Here is a 19842-nt window from a genome sequence, read left to right as displayed (position 1 = left end):
CAGGGACTCAACTGTTTGAGCCATTACTGCTGCTCGCGGGGGTGCCCATTGGCAGGAAGCTGGAGTTAGGAGCCGGAGCCAGGTGTCGCACCCGTGAACTTCAATGTCAGATGCAGGCATCCTAACCGCCAGGTCGTTCCCCAGTCTTACCTTGAAGACTACAGTTTAAGAAACCTTGTGTCTGACTTTCCACGTTGATAGTGTGGAAGAAGACATGGGACTTGGGAAGCCACTGGACTTAGATGTGTTGAAAAGTATGAAAATTCAACTTCATTCAACTCAATTAAAGGCATTTGAATTGCAGATTTACTTATTTTTATCAAAAATGATATTCACGGCTGGTGCTGTGGCTCACTAGGCTAATCCTCCGCCTGCGGCGCTGGCACTCCAGGTTCTAGTCCCCGTTGGGGCGCCAGATTCTGTCCCAGTTGCTCCTCTTCTAGTCCAGCTCTCTGCTGTGGCCCAGGAGTGCAGTGGAGGATGGCCTGAGTGCTTGGGCCCTGCACCCGCATGGGAGACCAGGAGGAAGCACCTGGCTCCTGGCTTCAGATCAGCGCACTGGCTGTAGCGGCCACTTGGGGAGTGAACCAACGGAAAAAGGAAGACCTTTCTCTCTGTCTCTCTTTTTCTCACTGTCTAACTCTGCCTGTCCAAAAAAAAAAAAAAAAAAAAAAAAAAAAAAGATATTGACAAACCTGATCATGAGGAGATAAGCAGAAAAACTATGAAAGCACAACTATTTGGGCTACGTAGCATACAAAAATACTTCAAAATGCTTGTGTGGGGGGAAACAAAATAAAAAATATGAGTTGATTTTGGTGTGAAACTTTTTTTCACAATACATACAAAATCCATGTTATGAAAAAACTATACACAGATTTTCAGAAAATTTTTGCAGCAAAATTAACTTAGCCTTTAAATTCAAACTTCTGTGAATTTTTTGAAGTACCCTCATGTTAGTAAGTAGCTCCAACCATGGCAATGGGTCCCCAGGAATAGGCAGGCATTGGCCTTGAAGTCACAGGGCTTGGATGTGAGCCCTGGTTCTTTTCTTTCCCTCTAGGTGTGTGATTTTACATACTTCATGTACACAGATGAGCTTTGCCATCCCTATTTGTAAAATGGAGGCAGTCACCCATATCCCAGCTTTCCCTCTTCAGCGTGTACTGGCATGGTCCTGGTTGAGTCTCCCAGCAACCTGGGAAGGGAGGAAGTTACCTTCTCCATTCTTTATGTGAGAAAGCCAAGGCCAGAAGAGATTGTTACCTGCTCAACATCAAGTAGGAAAACCCACGGCCTTCTGTGTGTCTGCTTTTTTGTGTAGTGATTGTAAGCATAAAGGTTTTTATGAATATGGATGTGAACCCAGCATGACTGACAGTCACTTTGCATAATGGCAATGCTAATGACATTTTACAGGGTTAAATTTTGTTCATTGTATATTAATAAAGAAACAAGAAGGCTTAATGTAAACTTGAATACTTGTGTACATAACAGTATCATCAGCAATACCAAAAAAAAGTAAGAAATGTAAGGGGAAAAAGCTGTCAATGCTTAAGGAAATGGAAATTAAAAAAAAAAATCTTCTTTAACAGTCACTTATGAACAACATGTCATTCTTGAAGATAGTTGAATAAATGAAAAATCCTGTATGATTTTTTTTCATACACCTGTGGGACTGATTTTCAAATCACTTGCTATCTGTAAGTTATTATGTGGAATTGAATGGGGAAAAAATGACTAAAGGCTTAACAAGAAAGTGAAGTCAATTTAAAAAGCAATGAGTTAAAGGGTATTGATTTTATAAGCTATTAACAAAGCAATTTCAGTTTTTCTGGAGCCAATTAAAAGTTCTGGGTGGTGATTTCAGTTTTTCTCCTGGGCTATCTCATTAAAGCTTTAAAGTCACTGTCTGCTGCCTGGGGAGAACACAGAGGGCAGAGAAGGTCAAGGTCAAGGCAAGATGGGTGCAACGCTTGCCCGGGCCCCTGGGATCACCTTGCCGTACGCGGTCTTGTACTTCTGCTTTATCTGTTGCCTCTGCTCCGATGTCCTGGTTGATAAGATTTCAATGATGGCTGCCTCATCCGTTCCTAAAGTGTGGAGAAAGAAACATAGCTGCCATGAATGAGAAACAGGAAGGAGGCTTGTCTGACTCAAGTCCAGAATCCGGGTCTCCAGCTCAGAGGTGATCAGATCCTCAGTGGAGCCAAATGGACCCTTTTGCTTTAATGTCTTGTGCTGAAAGTGGTATTCTTTTCCCTTATTTATTTAGACTAACGTCCCTAAGGTGCCAGTGCATGATATACAGGTGTTATGGTGGAATGAGGAACAAATACTGCCTGGTCCTTAACTTCATTCCTGGAGAAATGAAAACAAATGTCCACACTCATCTCGTGCATGAATGCTCATAGCAGCATTATCCCCAACATCTCAAAAAGGTGGAAACCACCCAAAAGTTCACCACTCGACAGATCGATAAACAAACTGTGGTATGTCCAGACAATGGAGTATTATTTGGCCAGAAAAAAGGAGCGACGCTTTGATAAATGCTACAGTGTGGATGAACCTTAAGAACATTATGCTAGGTAAAATAACCAATCACAGAAGACTGTGTATTCTATGACGTCATTCTTGTTTAAGTCCCAGAACAGGGAAATCTCTAGTGAGAATTAGAATTAGAAGCTGGGGCTGCTCATAGTAATCCATGCTCCTTTCAGCTATTGGATGAATACTGAAGACTATCATGAATAAAAAAGCAGAGAATATTCTTATCTGGATGTGGACACAGGATTAGACAGATGACCAGGTAGTGCTCGCGTGGGAGTAAGAAAGACCCTTTAATCATTCAACCCTGAATTTGATTTCTTCGGACTGATTTAAACTCATGGTCCCACCCCTTGCTAACTGTGTGACATTGGGAAAGTTAATGGCCTTGGAAAGCCTCAGTTTTCCCACCTCTGAGATGGGGTTAATAATATACATGTCTGTTGTGTGAATGAAATGAGAGAATCCATGGGGGTCCTGAGAGGGTGGCTGCGAGGCCTTGGGCACTGTGGAGCGTGACTGCCCGAGAGCCCCTGAGCTGCCTCCCACCCAGGCAGGGCTGTGCCCGGGCCGCCCTCCATGGACTGCCCACCCTGGTGTCTGAGCGTGCCGGGACTCAGGGACAGCACTCAGCCATTGTGAGAGCGGGAAGGAACTAGAGAGGCCGTCTCGGACATCTTTGTAGATGAGGAGACCGAGGTACCACCCAGAGCCTCTCCTCAGTCCTCCATGTACCTGTTCGCTGCCTTTGAATCTGTTGGGCATTCTCTGCTTAGGGCCCTTCCTCGACTGCTTCCCACCTGTCCTCCCTCTCCAGCACCTGCCCCCAGCATCCGCCCTTCTTCAGTCACCTGCTTATGCACAGCCCCCCCGCCCCAGTTTAGTTGTGGTCACTCCTCCTCCGGGGTGCCACCCTGGTGCTCAGCCGTCCTGGACCGGCACCTCCAGCCCTCCCCTGTGCTCTGAGTTCACATCTCTCCAGCTGCCTCTGACCATCTTCCCTTGGGTCTGCCAAGGCCTTCAAAGTCCCATGTAGCTCAGACTGAACTCATTTTTTTCAATCCTTAAATCTGCTCTCCACCCTCTTACTTCATCTTAGTGTGTGGTGCTACTACAAGCAGAAGGTCCAAAGTTGCTCGGCGCCGTCCTCGTCCAGCAAGAGACAGAGACCGAACACTTTGCACGGGGTTCCTTTATTGCTCGGCAAGCAGGAGATCCAGCTTCGATCTCTTCTGGGCAGGAACTTCCCTTACACCCGCGTAGCAAGGGTTTATATGCACAATACACGTCACAAATCAGGTGATAGGCTAGAAGCGCGGGGATAGGACAATCTCGTGGCAAGGCGGGAAGGAGCGAGCTAGAGCGGGAAATCTAAGGCGGGAAGGAGCGAGCAAGAGCGGGAACTCCCTGAGATGAGGAAGAACCCGGAAGCAGGGAGTCGGCGCCATCTTAGGGGCACGGTTCCTCCGGTCTGGTTCCCTACATCTCCCTCCTTTTGTTTTTGCACAAATCACATCCCCGACGGCCCTGGCTCATGAGGGCCGGGAGAATATTTACTAGGCAGAGAGTAGAGGTGCATACCCAGCGTGCTTGTGATCCGTTAGTTACGGAACTTCAAGGGCCTGGCCACAACCCCTGATGTCTCCGTTAGGGATCAGTTTTTATTCCCTTTTGCTGGGGCAGGCTGGGAATTGAACCTGCATGCATATGCATATGCTCTCCCAGGACCCCCGGAACCCCCGGGTGGACTCCTGCTGCAGTACCTTTGGTCTCGCATACCCAGTTTTCGCTCCCCGTCAGGGATGGGTGATACAGCCCAATGAATGAGAGGGGGAACAAGACAACTCGAGGAAGGTGTGTGCCTGATGGAGGCATTGTCCATATGTGAGGCGTGAGTAGGGATGGGGGGACGAGGGTTTTAATCGCTGGTATGGACCCGGTCATAAGTCATGCGAGCCAGCATGGCATATGCATCCGGATCACGGTGATGGAGAGCAGCATACGCTGCCGCGCGGAACTGATGTCTGACGCTCTCCAACTTGTTGTTGATGAAGGAGCTCACCCAGCGAAGTACACAGGGACGTCTCGTTGTTTTGTTGCAATTTGTCGTCCTGTGAGAGCGTGGTAATCTCGGTTATCTCGGGGGAGATGTCGTCCGTAGGTGATAGAGGTGTATCTTGTGGCGGCGGGGCTGTTTTTCTGACCAATCTTTCCGGTATCCAGAGAGGTTCTCTTCCAGATTCCTGTGGGAAGACACAGACCGCGCCTCGGTTCCAGCATAATACCGGATCCGGGCCGTACCACTTTCCCGTGAGGACATCTTTCCAACGGACATAGCCTCGTGAAGATGGCTCCTTTAACATGTGTCTCTCAGCGGGGGACATAGAATGATCTGTCAAATTCAAAAAGTTTATAGTAAACAGTGCAAGGGAGAGGCGCATTCGAGGGGTTTTGCCCGTGGCAATTCCCTCCTTTTGTTTTAAGAGAAAAGCCTTGAGGGTTCGATGAGCCCTTTCAATTATGGCCTGTCCCTGAGGGTTATAAGGGATTCCAGTTTTATGTTGTACCTGCATACGGGTGCAGAAATCTTGGAATGATTTACTTGTGTATGCAGGACCATTATCTGTTTTTAAAGTTTTTGGTTTGCCCCAGGCTGCCCATGCAGCAAGGCAGTGATTAATGACATGGGTGGTACGCTCACCCGTCTCCAGAGAAGCAAAAATTACTTGGGAACAGGTGTCAACTGACACATGAACATACTTTAAGGTCCCAAACTCGGATATGTGGGTGACATCCATCTGCCAGATATGTCCTGGTAGTAATCCTCGGGGATTAACCCCCACCGAAGGCACAGGGGTTAAAGTAGGGCATGCGGCACAATGGCGAACAATATCGCGAGCGGCAGCACGAGAAAGACCGAATTTGGCGGCAAGGGTTTTTGCGTTTACATGGAACTCTGAATGAAACTGGATAGCCTGCTCTTCTGGGGAAGAAAATTGGAGTATCCAAATGGGGCGTGTGGCTTGATCAGCTATAGCATTGCCTGTGGTCATGGGTCCAGGTAAGGAAGAATGAGCTCTAATATGAGTAATAAAGAAAGGAGCAGACCGATTCCAAATAGATTTTTGCAGGGTGAGGAAAACTGTCGCTACGGAGGATGAAGAATTGACTAGTCCTGCGGCCTCAAGGATAGACACAGAATTAACCACATAGCGTGAATCAGACACAATATTGACAGGTCCGGGGAAATCAGAGAAGACTTGGTTAACTATAAGAAGTTCAGTTACCTGGGGGGAGTTAGTAGCGAATTGGAATGTTTTTGGCACAGATCCTGAAACAACATATGCACCGACTCCTGTTTTAGAACCGTCGGTATACACTACTGGGGCTCCCTGTAAGGGCTTTTGGGATGTGGACTTTGGAAAAATAACTGGGTGAGACTGAACAAAGGTTAGCAAAGGATCAGAGGGTGTTCTGTTTGTAATAGTTGCGGAAGTGGAGCAGACTAAAACCGCCCAAGCATCAGTACAAGCGATTAGCACACGTACCTGTTCCATGGAATAGGGGACAACAATGGTGGATGGTTCGCGTCCAAAATGTTGGATAGCCCTCTGAATGGCTAGGAGAGTTATCTCCGCCACTGCCACGGGATAGTAACTAATAGATCTAGTAGATGACATTGAGGGATGGATCCAGAGGAGAGGCCCATCCTGCCATAGGACCGCGGTGGGCTGTTTAAGGGTGTCGAGGACCCAAAGAGTAAGGTCTCCCGCAGGGTCCCAACGTTTTAGGGCGGCTTTACTAAGGGCATCGTTGACAATTGACAGTGCTTGTTTGGCCTCAGAGGTGAAGGTTCGGGGGGAAGCAAGATCCGGGTCTCCTTTAAGTATATTAAAGAGGGGCTGCAATGCAGCATTAGGAATGTTAAGGTAGGGCCTAATCCAATTGATATCCCCTAAAAGTTTTTGTAAGTCATTTAGAGTGGAGATAGCATTGATTTTTATTTGAATTTTTTGAGGTCTAATTTGAGTAGGGGCGACTATAGCCCCAAGATAAGAAACTACAGACGACAATTGCACCTTATTAGGTGCAATATGCAGCCCTGCCCCTTCCAGCACTTGTTGGAGTGTACTGTATAAGGCCAGGAGCCTCTCTGTTGTGGGGGCTGCACACAGTAGGTCGTCCATATAATGTAGGCACCTGCAGTCGGAATATCGGTCTCTAAGAGGTTTTAGTACTTGGGCTACATAGACTTGACACATGGTGGGGCTATTAGTCATACCCTGAGGCAAGACTGTCCACTCCCAACGCTTGTCCGGTTGTTCCTGGTTTTGGGTGGGGACAGTAAAAGCAAAACGTGGGGTATCCTTTTTGTCCAATGGAATGGAAAAGAAACAATCCTTAAGATCTATTACAATAACAGGCCATTGGTTGGGAAGTGCCGAAAGCAGAGGAAGACCACGTTGCACAGGGCCCATAGGCTGCATCTGTGCGTTGACTGCCCTAAGATCATGTAAGAGTCTCCATTGACCTAATTTTTTGCGGATGGCAAAAATAGGCGTATTCCATGGAGAGGTGGATGGGATCAAATGACCAGCGTTGACCTGCTCCAAGACCAGAGTGTTGACTGCCTCCAGTTTCTCCTGAGATAGGGGCCACTGTGGAACCCAGACGGGTACGTCCGTTAGCCACGAGATGGGTAAAGGCTCCACTGGTTTAGGAGGCGAAACAGTGACCCCTAGGAAAAACCCAGGCCAACTTTACTTGGTCTTTGTTTTGGTTTAATGGGGGAAGGGTGGCCCTGGAGCTGGACACCGAGTCCCTTGCCTGGGACGTAACCCATATTTTGTAGCATAGATCGTACTGCAGGGGAAGTGGTGACCAAAGCAACATCCATTTCGGCCAGGACGTCTCTCCCCCAAAGGGAAATGGGTAGAGGTAAAATGAATGGAGAAAACTGTCCTCTATGACCCTCGCTATCCTGCCATGACAACAAGGCTGCACTGATTTTTGGGAAATGAGCAAAACCAAGTCCTTGCAAGGTTTGTTCCGCCACATTTGTAGGCCATGTACTAGGCCAGTCCTTTGTTGCTATAATGGATTTGTCGGCTCCTGTGTCTAAAAGTCCCTTAATGTCCTTGCCATTAATCTGCAACACTAAAGTGGGACGTTCATTTAAAAGCATATGTAAGCCGGTAAAATTAATGCCAGAGGACCCAAAGTTACCAGCGCCGCGAACGTGGTTTTTAGCTGGGATTAAAGAGTGAAGACTGGGCAGTAATAACATTTGTGCGATACGGTCTCCAGGATTGATTACTAAAGGTCCCTGAGGGGCCTGAACCATGATCTTTACTTTACCAGTGAAATCAGAGTCAACTACCCCGGGGATCACAGCTAGCCCTCGGAGGGCGGCGGAGGACCGACCCAACACTAATCCAACCGAATCCGGGGGCAGAGGACCGGAGCAGTCGCTCTCCACTAATTGTACCCCCATCTCCGGAGTTAAGAGGAGAGGGGAGGTGGCGCGGAGGTCCAGGCCTGCGGACCCGTGAGTGGCACGGGCTGAGGGTGCACTGGGTGTAGCGCAGACACGGGAGGTGGAACCTGAGAGTAGATTTGATTTTGGGGGCTCCTCGCTGGGTTGGGGAGCCCCCTCTGGCCGTTTTTTGGCCCCTGGGCGCTACCTGTAAGTGGGTTGCCATCGATATCGAAAGCAGAACGGCATACCTCTGCCCTATGAGGGCCCTTGCGGCAACGGCGACAAGGCTCTATGCCTGAAGGCTGTGCCGTGGAATACCCATGGCTGAGATTGGGGCAATCGCGTTTTCTGTGACCCGGTTGATGACATTGGAAGCAAAGTCCTGAAGATATGGGGGGTCGGGTCGATTTAGATTTTGGACTGTTTTCTTTGACTTTTGCCAGCATTGCAGCTAGGCCCGCATTAGTAAGTGGCCCACCGGTATCTCTGTAGTATTTTAACCAGGAGTCCAGAGATTTATGTCTATATTGTTGAAGAATGTTTTTGCACTCTTTATTAGCCTGCTCAAAAATAATTTGTTTGACCAGTGGCTGAACGTCAACCTTGGAAGGGAAAATACGCGACGCAGCCTCAAGTATGCGAGCGACAAAATCAGCGAAGGGTTCGGCCGTGCCCTGAACGATCTTGGTGAGGTGGCTAGCTGAGTCACTTGGATTGGACGCCTGCCTCCACGCACGTTGGGCACAGTTGGAAATTTGCCTGTATACTTGTCTAGGGAATTGGGTCTGGTCAGCCTGATAAGGTCCACGCCCTAAAAGCATATCAGCATTCCACGTAGGGTGGCCGTCCTCAGCATTTTCATCTGCCTGGTCATGACAGCACTCTGTATTCATAGATTGCCACAAAAGAAAGCCGCCTGGACTTAAACAGGCCCGAGCCAATTGGGTCCAGTCGCTAGGTGTTAAAATGGACTGGCCGACTGATTCAAGGAGTGACAATGTGAATGGGGCTGTGGGTCCATAGTCATGGACCGCAGCCTTAAGTTGTTTTAATACTGTCATGTCCAATGGTTCGTGCCGGGCCTCTCGCGTGCCCAAAGCCAAAACAGGGTAAGCCTGAGCGGGGGCAGCGGGAGCGCCAGTTTGCAACTGTTTCCAGGCTTGTTGATGAAACTGTCTGCCTGAAAAAGGTGGCACATTTGGGACGTTTAATGGCCATGGCGGCACGGGTGTTAGATGGGGCTGAGGCACGCCTACATGACCGCCAGTAGGAGGCGCTGCGTCTTTAATCTGATGGGCGGGCACGACATCGATAGGAGGAGCCGTAGGCACTAGAGGGCGTAAACAGGCATCTTTTAACTTTTGCCGCAGCTGCGCATACGTAGGAGGCGGGGATTTAGGATCGCCGTCCCCTTCCCCCTCAGACTCAGAGGAGGCGGAGCCACATTCGGAGCCTGAGGCCAGTGAGGAAGTCTGGCATCCCGTGTCCTTAAATTGTATGAGGTCCCGGGCGCCGTCCGAGCTCTGAGAACGAACTTCCTCGAGAGCCTCGCGAACCGCCGTAAGAGTCGGGCGGTCCGCTCCCACCGACCTCTCCTCTTGGAGGCACGCCCGCAGTAGTTCCCATAAGGGGAGAACAACGGGGTCGATATCGGGTTCCTGGGGATCGTTAACTGTGCGCCGGAGATCCTTTCCTAATTTCTCCCAAGACTCAAGAGTTATTTGGCCCTCGTGGGTGAGCCACGGCGCAAAGAAATCAACACTTCCAAGGAACCTGACAAGTGTGGTCTTAGAAACCTTAATCCCTTTGCTACGCAATAATGCTTTTAACGGATTAAGCAACATTGAATGGCTAGATGAATTTCCCATTTTCAGTTTAAAGCGGGAAGACACGTCCGCTATCTTATTTTCAGTTTAAAGCGGGGGAACAAGTCTGCTATTCTTTCAGTTTAAAGCGGGGAAACACGTCCGCTATTCTTTCAGTTTAAAGCGGGGAAACACGTCCGCTATTTTAGGGTGCGTCCACCCTCCAACCACGAGATATACCTCACTCGCGGGGCCCAGACGGTAAGACTGACCTCGCTTACCTTCTACTTACCGGGCAACGTAGAGGAAGCTCCCCGTACGGGCCACCAGCTGCTCGGCGCCGTCCTCGTCCAGCAAGAGACAGAGACCGAACACTTTGCACGGGGTTCCTTTATTGCTCGGCAAGCAGGAGATCCAGCTTCGATCTCTTCTGGGCAGGAACTTCCCTTACACCCGCGTAGCAAGGGTTTATATGCACAATACACGTCACAAATCAGGTGATAGGCTAGAAGCGCGGGGATAGGACAATCTCGTGGCAAGGCGGGAAGGAGCGAGCTAGAGCGGGAAATCTAAGGCGGGAAGGAGCGAGCAAGAGCGGGAACTCCCTGAGATGAGGAAGAACCCGGAAGCAGGGAGTCGGCGCCATCTTAGGGGCACGGTTCCTCCGGTCTGGTTCCCTACACAAAGTTACCTTTCAAGGCTCACCTCCTGTCTAGTCCCATTTGTCTCACCCATGACACAACTCTTCCTCCTACTCCCCTGCTCCTAGTTCCTGCTGCCACTGCCTAGCAGCTCCTGATGGCTTCTGGTCTCCCCTACACCAGCCTGTGGTCCCTGCAGCTCACAAGTGCTCCTTTCTTTTTTTTTTTCTTTGATTTTTTTGACAGGTAGAGTTATAGGTAGTGAGAGAGAGAGACAGAGAGAAAGGTCTTCCTTCCATTGGTTTACTCCCCAAATGGTTGCCACAGCCAGTGCTGCACTGATCCAAAGCCAGGAGCCAGGTGCTTCTCCTGGTCTCCCATGCGGGTGCAGGGCCCAAGCACTTGGGCCATCCTCCACTGCCTTCCCGGGCCACAGCAGAGAGCTGGCCTGGAAGAGGGGCAACCGGGATAGAATCCGGCGCCCATATGGGATGCCGGCACCGCAGGCGGAGGATTAACCAACTGAGCTATGGCACTGGCCCCACAAATGCTCCTTCCACTGATTCAAAGACCTTCAATGATTCCTTATGACTCCTGGAGCTAAATCAGAACCCCTTGGTGTGGCACCCAGACTTTTCGGCAGTTTGGTCCCCACACATGTCATCTTAGCTGCATCTGTCAGAACAGGCATTTTTTTTTTAACCTCCAAGAATTACATTCTGCTCCCACTATTCTTCTATAGCATATTGATTGTACATGAACCTTAAAAAGTTTGTGGAAATGGAACTAAAAGGTACGTGTTAGTGCAAAAATAAATTTGAACTCCGTGCAGGTTTTCATACTGTATTTCCATGAACTTTGTGAAGACCCCTTGTTCGTCTCTAGGATCGCTGTGGTGATTGTATGATTGTATGTGTGTGACATGCTGAGCCTGGCGCTCGGGCCATGGAGAGTGGTCACTCAATGGCACCGTGTGCTATGACAGTGCCACTTAGTGTGGTCTTGTTTGGGTTGAGGCTTATTTCTGCCACTGTAATTCTGGGAAGATTTAGCTCTTTGAGTCCAGTTGAGGAAACAGAAAATTCTAGGATGAGCTTGCTTGCAAAAATAGCAGGAGTTCATTGCCTGCCTCGTTTGGGTTTGGCTCCAACACTGTTATTTATGTTCTTCATTTCCTCTTAAAGCTGCGCCTACGCAATGTGTATCGGATTACCCTGTGACATTATCATCTATTTTTTCTAAACTTCCGAGTGCCAGAAGTCTCACCTCAGAAGGGATTCTGGTTCTCATAAATGTCTTTCCAGCCCATTTCTTTCCCTGCAGGATGCACCCACCGTCCGTGTCGAGGGCTGTGACATTTAGGCTTGGATCCTGGCTGTTGCCTTTGCTGGAAGGAGCCTGCTGCCCCCAGGTGGCCCATTCACCCGTGTTGGGCCAGCCAGGAATCTGGGGCTCATTTGGGACTCCTTTTCCTGCTCTCCAATTCTGCTTTGTCGCCATGACAGCCTTTCTCGTCCGTGTTCCTGAGTCCATTCTTCTCCATCCTTGCTTCTGCCGCACTGCTCGGTGGAGCTACTGGCAACCTCCCACTGGGGTGCTTGTCTTGCTCTCATCTTTTTTCTTTTAAAAAACTGTTATTAATTTTTGAGATGTGAGGTGGGGGGGCGGACGGTGAGCTCCCATTTGCTGGTTCGTTCCCCAGATGCCCTCAGTGATGAGGCCGGGCCATGTTGAAGGTGGAGACTGGGAACTCAGTCTGAGAGAGCCTAGGACTAGAAGCAGGCCAGTCTGGCTCCATGTTGCAGCCTTTCCCAGTACGTGCACACTACACGGGTTGGAAGGCCATCTCAACAAATATCTGCCAACCACTGCGTTTGCTCCTTGGAGATGATGCACTAACGACGTACAAATACCCCTAGACTGAGAGACCTCAGCGACTTGGGCTCTCCCATTCTACCAGCCCCTCCGATTGTACTGTTTGGAGCTTCTCTTTTCCTTGCTGAAATAAAACTTCACTTCTACTCTCACCGCCGTGTCCAATCTCCTAAGTCATCATCGACACCAGGGCATGAGCTCAGACTCCTCTCACCAGACTTCCCGCCATAAATCCAGGTCTCCTATACGACTGGCAGGGGCCAATGACTGGAGCCGTTGCTGCTGCCTCCCGAGTTCTGTATCAGCGGAAAGCGAGGGTGAGCGGAGTGGAGCCAGCTATTGAACCTGTGCCCTGCAGTGTGCGATGCAGGTGCCGTAACAGGCGCCTGGAGCTCCGGGCACATGCCTGCCCCCGCTCTGATCTTTCCCAATCGTAGTCACTGCTCCCAGCACCGTCTTTCTGAAGTGTGGGTTGCTTCAGTCGGTGTTTCATTTCCAACTTTTCCGTATAGGCTTCTGCAAGTGCAGAATAGAATCTCAACTCGGCACTGGGGCATGTGGCGTCTTTTGGATTTAGTTCGTCTCCTTATCCGTCCTCCTTATGCATCCTCTGCCGGGTTCCTGCCCATCCACTCGAAGTGCTTTGCAGCTCCTGGGGAAGCAACACCTTCTCACCCCTGGGTCTTTGCAGGGGTGGTCCCCCTGCCTTGCTCCTCACTTTCACTTCTACTCCTTTTTCAGGACTCAACTCCCCGGACTTCTCTGGACAAATGAGGCACCCCTCCCTCTGTGTCTCTCACATTGCCTGTTCTTCCTGTCTCTACCATGGTGCATTGCAAGCTCCCTGGGAGCAGGGTGCTTTGTTCGCCACCGTACCCCACCCCACAGAAGGCTCTCAATATTGGTCGGATGACGGGCTGAAGGAGTGGATGAATGAATGCTGATGCGATGCTTGGTGAATGAATGAATGGGGGGTTTGCGCATCACTGTGACAGAGCATTGTCTGCACTGGTGTCGCCACGTGGGGTACTCAGATAGGCCTTGGGGAGCAAGGGCCAGTAGACAATCCTCTCGACTCTGTTGCTATAGGCAGCCTACATGTGGCTCATCAGGAAAGTTGAGTTACTATGTGAAAAATAATAGTTTTTAGACTTTTCTGCCTGGAATGCTGAGAGAGAGAGGGACAAAGACAGAAAGAGACAGAAGAGGGGAGGGGAGGGGAGGAAAGGGCCCAGCAGCCATCCTGGTGGGGGGGAGACTATAACACTGACCACTGGATTTCCCCCTTGCCCTTTGAGCCCAGGGCCCAGGCTGATCCTGAAGCTGTTTGCAGCACTGACCAGGAAGCCCGGTACTAAACGATGTGGATGACCTCATTCCACATTGCACAAGATGTGTGTCATCTAAGCAGTCAGTGTCACCGAACAGCTTTCTGTAAACATTGGCCACGGTTTGAGGCACAGGGGCCAGTCCCCAGGGGTGCTGGGAAAGACCCTTTGAAGAGCCAGAGCAGAAGGCCCCTGGCTCCTGCCTGCATTGGATGTGGTGAGGACCCCACAGAGGTCAGAGCCCAGTGACTCAGCCACAGGAAGGGCCCCAGGGCCCCCGTGGCTTTGCTTTCCCAGCCGTTTTCTGGGAAGATTCTGAGGCAGGCTTCAGCTGAACGGAGGTCACCGGGTTTGAAGGCCCCAGGGGCCCGAGTGCTGCCTAAGGGATCCGAGCTGGTAGCAGGGCCTCAGCGTCCCCTTGGACCCTACGTGCCAGCCCTGGCCTGCCTGGCTGAGCCCCACAGGCCACAGCCCCGGCTCTGGTGCCTGGGGCCACCCTGCCCCCTGCACTCCACGGGTTGGCCTGTCCCTCATTTCTCCCTTGGGAATGGGGCAGCAGGGGCAACAGAGGAGGACACTGACTTGGGGGAATTTGCCTGCTGAGCCACTCTCGGCTCTTGGCTTCTCTCTGTGTTTCTATCCCAAGGCTGCTGAGTCGATCCCCACAACCTCGGTGGCTTCCAGCAGCAGCCATCTATCCCTGCACAGTTCCAGAGGCCGGAAGACAGAAGGAATCATGGCGCTTGGAGCGGCCACAGTCCCAGGAGAGGCTCCTGCATGGACGCTGTCCCTTGCCCCTTTCCGCTCTTGGCCGTGGGCACCTCGTGTTCCTTGGCTTGTGGCTGCTTCTGTCCAGCCTCAGCCTCCGTCTTCATGCGGCCTTCCACGTGGGCGTCTCCTCTGTCTGTCTCAGATGCTTGTCATTGGCGTCAGGGCCCGCTCAGGCATCCAGGATGATTGCTTGTCATTGGCTTCAGGGCCCGCTCAGGCATCCAGGATGATTGCTTCTCAGGACCCTCGATTGCATCTGCAAAGACCCTTTTTCCAAATGAGGCCGCACCCACGGGTCCAGGGTGGACGCGTTTTTGGGAGGCCTCATTCCACCCAGTACATCCTCAGCAAGAGAGCAGGCGCGGGCCTGCTGGGTGAGCACTCCCATCTGGCTCGGGGTGGATTCGGGAGCTCAGTAACTTGCTCCACAGGAGACCGGCCGCTAATGAGGCCAGCAGGGTTTGGGCCCTCTGCTGCCTCCTCCACCCTGGCCTCCTCCATGTGGTGAGGTATTTGCTCCATTGGGCAGATGAGAAAACTAAGGCCATGGCACCAGGAAGTGGCAGAGTGGGGGCCGAGGTTCATTCCCATGTGCAGGTTGTATAAGGAGGGCTGGGCTGAGAGTCCTGAGCTCTGAGTTCTAGTCTTGGTCCTGTTCCTGCAAAGGTGTGGCTTGAGCAGAGTGGCTTAACCTCCCAGGAGCTCAGGCAGACCTGAGCTTGCTCTCTGAAGCCTGGTTCCAGTACCAGCGGCCTCAGCATCACCTAGGAGTCTATCGGAAATGCAAGCTCTGAGATGCCCCTCACCCCGCAGTATTCTGAGTCAGGATCTGTGTATTAATAATGACTGGGGGGCAGCGCTGTGGCGTAGCGGGTAGAGCTACTTCCTGTAGTGCTGGCATCCCATATGGGCACCGGTTTGAGTCCCGGCTGTTCCACTTCTGATCCAGCTCTCTGCTATGGCCTGGGAAAGCAGTAGAAGATGGCCCAAGTGCTTGGACCCCTGCACCCATGTGGGAGACCCAGAGGAAGCTCTTGGCTCCTGGCTCCGGTCACTATGGCCATTTGGAGAGTGAACCAGTGGATGAAGGTCAGTCTCTCTCTCCCTCCCTCCCTCCCTCCCCCTCCTCCCTCTCTCTCCCTCTCCCTCCCTCTCCCTCTCCCTCTCCCTCTGCCTTTCAAATAAATAAATTAAAAAAAATAATGACTGGGATGCACCTGACTGAGAAGCCATGGACTAGATCATCCCCATAGCTGCTTCACCTGCATGGGAAGGAAAACTGGGCACTGTGGCTCATGCACACTCAAGAGTAAGGCCTTCTTCTCACTAGGCCCTTGATGGGATACTGCAAAGGACAGATCTGTCTAGGTGGGGCCTGGGAGCTGGGGAGGGAGCATTGGGGAAGCCTGGGGCCCTGAGAGTAGGGGCTGGCCGCCAGCATTGGTGGCAGGGACAGGCTGGTCTAAGTGACCCACAACCCAGACCCAGCAGGTGCTTAGGACACCAGGAAATCTGGACACTTTGTGTCATTTAGGGTAATTAAATATTATTTGCTGGTATTAGCCTGACTTAGGGGGCTATGCAGGGCTTCTAGACTTTTCTGTCCATACTAGCAGCTCTTGCCATGTGCAGCTACTGAGTGCAGGAAGTGGGGCTGGTCCAAACTGAAATGTTCTGGAAGTGTAGTGTAGGCACTGGGTTTCCAAAGCAGGTTTGTAAATTAGCTCATTAGTATGTTCATGTTGATTACCTGATAAAGGGATAGTCTGGATTTAAAATTGGGTTAACGACAATGTGTTATCAATATAATGTGTTTTACGTGGTTTTTTTTTTTTTTTCCTTTCAAAATTTGGCTTCTCACCAATTTTAAGTGACCCAAATAGCTCCCTTGTGTGGCTCTTGGACAGCATTGCCCTAGCAATTTAAATCCAGCCCCAACAAGACTGATAGTTCAATGAGGTGGGCGCATGGTTTTACAGGCAAATTTTGCCAATAATACAGTTTAGCTATAGCTTGTACTTAATAGAAGTAGGATTCCAGACCTTCAACCAATCACAGCTCTCCCAGTCTCTAATGGCTTGGCCCTCATGTCTAACCTGATGATCTCGAACATGGCTAGGAATCGCTGAGCCTCAGCATTTCTCACGGGTTCAGGAGTTCTGATCATACCACATTTCCAGGGCTGCTGGGAAAACCAAACAAGGTACATGTGTGGCACTCGGCTTAGCACCCGGCACACGGTGGATGCCACCTTGCGGCCTCATCCACAAAGGGGAGAGGCTCTGGTGTGACTTTGGCATTCAGCAGGTGCTCCACTTGTGCCCATTAAGCTGGACTCACAGGGTGGTTGAGAACACGAGAACTCATCCCTGACCCTGACTGAATCACCCCACAGCCGCTCCAGCCGCTGGCTCCATGCCAAGTCCAGGTGTCAGGGCCTCGCGAAACGGCAGCTGGGCCGTTTTGCCTGGAAAGCACCTGGAAGGCCAGCTCAGCCATTCAGCAACACTTGGAGCCGTACACATCCCGCCACTTCCCCAGCCAGCCAAGCCGGCCTCCTGCCGGCTGCTGTCCAAGCACAAGTGCGCGGCTGTGAGCAAGAGGCAGTCCTCCTGGGCCGCCCTCTCCTGCCCTCAAACCAGACCACTGTTCGTCATCTTATTCCCTGTGCGGCATGCTCTCCCTCCCTTCCCCTCACTCTCCCTCCTCTCTCTCCCTCTCTCTGATTTACTCAAGAACACTAATGTGTACACATCCCTTCTATTGCTTCCCTACCAGATCTTCCCCGACTCCAGCACCCTTGGGACTCCTCAGCATTTCTTGGGCAAGGCCTACTACTCCGGGGTTAGTTCCTCATCATGGAGCAAAAACAGCTTCCACCACGGATCCCAGTTCTTCCCCCTGGAGCCACACAAGGAAGTTTAGGTCGGATTTATTCTATTATGACATCCTTCCTAGGAAAGCAAATCTCCATGAAATCTACTTCTAAGTAAGCCTTTATCACTTGGATTTGCAAAACATTATGCAGAGTAGAAGAAGGTGCCTGTGGCCGGCGCCGTGGCTTAACAGGCTAATCCTCCGCATTGCGGCACCGGCACACCGGGTTCTAGTCCCGGTCGGGGCGCCGGATTCTGTCCCGGTTGCCCCCCTTCCAGGCCAGCTCTCTGCTATGGCCCGGGAGGGCAGTGGAGGATGGCCCAAGTGCTTGGGCCCTGCACCCCATGGGAGACCAGGAGAAGCACCTGGTTCCTGCCATCGGATCAGCACGGTGCCCCGCAGCGCACCGGCCACGGCGGCCTTTGGAGGGTGAACTAACGGCAAAGGAAGACCTTTCTCTCTGTCTCTCTCTCTCTCACTATCCACTCTGCCTGTCCAAAAAAAAAAAAAAAAAAAAAAGGTGCATGTGAAAGGTTGCATCTCTTCTGCTTCTGTTTATGTGAAATGTACAGCACAGGCAGAACCTTGGAGACAGGAAGTAGCCCCCTGATTTCCTGGGGCTGCTAATGGGTGCCAGGCTTTCTCTATTGGGGTGCTGAAAACACTCTGGCTGCCCCACCCTGTGATTGGCCTAAAACCTGCTAAATGCTACTCTGCAAAGGGGTGAGTTTGGATTATGTAAATTATATTGCAATAAGACAAATAATAATTCAGCGAAACAGCCTGTGAACGCCGATGGCCCCTCTGTTAATGGCACTGAGTAGTGTCTCTGGGTCCCCTCTCCTCCACTACGGCTGCTGTGTGGGTATGGCCCTGTTGAGATGACTCTTAATTTGCAGAATTTGGGGTAAGCAAGGAGAATGAATCCAATCCCAGCATTTGCTGTTTTCTGGCTTTCTGACTTCGCATGTGTTACTTGTCTTGTCGGGGCCTTCGTTTTGGCAGGTAGAATTGTGAGGATAACTTAACGGTATTTTACATGTAAAGTGCTTGGCCCAGTGTCTGAAACCTTACAGTTTTCTCCATAAATGTGAACATGAAAATTCCAGGGCCAGCGCCGCGGCTTAACAGGCCAATCCTCCGCTTTGCGGCGCCGGCACACCGGGTTCTAGTCCCGGTTGGGGCGCCGGACTCTGTCCTGGTTGCCCTTCTTCCAGTCCAGCTCTCTGCTATGGCCCGGGAAGGTAGTGGAGGATGGCCCAAGTGCTTGGGCCCTGCACCCGCATGGGAGACCAGGAGAAGCACCTGGCTCCTGGCTTCGGATCAGCATGATGTGCTGGCCGCAGCGGCCATTGGAGGGTGAACCAACGGCAAAAGGAAGACCTTTCTCTCTGTCTCTCTCTTACTATCCACTCTGCCTGTCAAAAAAAAAAAAAAAAAAAAAAAAAAAAAAGAAAGAAAGAAAAGAAAAAAGAAAAAGAAAATTCCAGAAGTTGACTGATTTGGGGCCCTGACCCCTCTGTTCCTTTTGACCCCCTCACTTGCTTGTTCTTCTGGAACTTGGGATTGGCAAACCTAGGTCAATCTCACACCCATGGCTTCCTTTGAGGCTGCAGGAGAAAATCAAATTCCCTGGGTGGGCTGGAGCCCTGCTCAAGTGGGCATCAGCATTCTGTACTGGTCACGAGCCCCCTCTTGGCTTCCTGAGAGCTACTCCTAACCCCCTCTAACACTCCACCCTCCGTTACCAAACCTCTTTCTTTAGCAGATACTTCTCCCCGCACTGAGCAGCCTCAGGTTACCAGGCTTGAGAACCTGGACGTCCACGCCGACAATACCCGTGAGTGCATCTCTTCCAGCTCACGATCCCAGCTCCTCGCCCCCTCCAGTTAAGGTGAATCCTTTTATTTGTGCTTCCAGGCTCCTGGGATTAGAAGCGTGTTTCAGCCGTGGCCTCAGGGAATCCCAGAGCCCTTCTGCAGGGCCTTAGACCTAGATGCTCAACCCCTGGTTCCACTCTGGTCCAGGATTTACCTTACTCCGGCCCTTTCACTTAGTCCCTCACCCTTGGCCATGCAATTATTCTTAGGCCTGAATGTATATAGCTTCTTCCAGTTTTGACCCTATATTCTCGACCTTGGCCACTCTTTTGCATTCACTTGGTCTATTCCTTGGTGCACCTTCCAGGTCCTGCTGGTGCCACTCTCACCAGATCTCACTCCCACCACTTCCCATGATGGGGAGAGGAGAGGTGTAGACCACATTAGGAGTGTACGCACTGTACTTCTTGTGAAGTTTCCCTTACTTCAAGGGCAAATGAAATGTCACAGTATCTAACCAGAAACTGTGATGTAGTATCTTGAAAAGCAATAGAATCTAATAACTTTGAGATCTTTAATGAAGAGCTTGTTAGGCGTGACCAACTTGAGTTAGCGTGGAATACACAAGGTCAACGTGAGGTCAACAAGGGTCAACGTCTTAACGCCAGGGGAAGGGTGATTGTGAGATTCAGGTTTAAT

General features: G+C 51.0%; 1 protein-coding gene across 2 annotated transcripts in view; it reads right to left on the bottom strand.

The window, feature by feature from the left end:
- ANXA13 (annexin A13) overlaps window positions 1-19842 on the bottom strand; it is a 65037-nt gene that overhangs the window by 20305 nt on the left and 24890 nt on the right. For both annotated transcript variants that reach the window (XM_062188022.1, XM_062188023.1), the window contains one exon: window positions 1999-2093. In XM_062188022.1, the coding sequence (XP_062044006.1) occupies window positions 1999-2093 (95 nt within the window). The remainder of the gene's footprint in view (window positions 1-1998; window positions 2094-19842) is intronic.

This window comes from Lepus europaeus, chromosome 4, assembly GCF_033115175.1.
Source record: "Lepus europaeus isolate LE1 chromosome 4, mLepTim1.pri, whole genome shotgun sequence".
In the NCBI taxonomy this organism is placed as follows: Eukaryota; Metazoa; Chordata; class Mammalia; order Lagomorpha; family Leporidae; genus Lepus; species Lepus europaeus.
The sequence above is the reverse complement of the archived record's forward strand: the minus strand, read 5'-3'. Positions and strand labels throughout refer to the sequence as shown.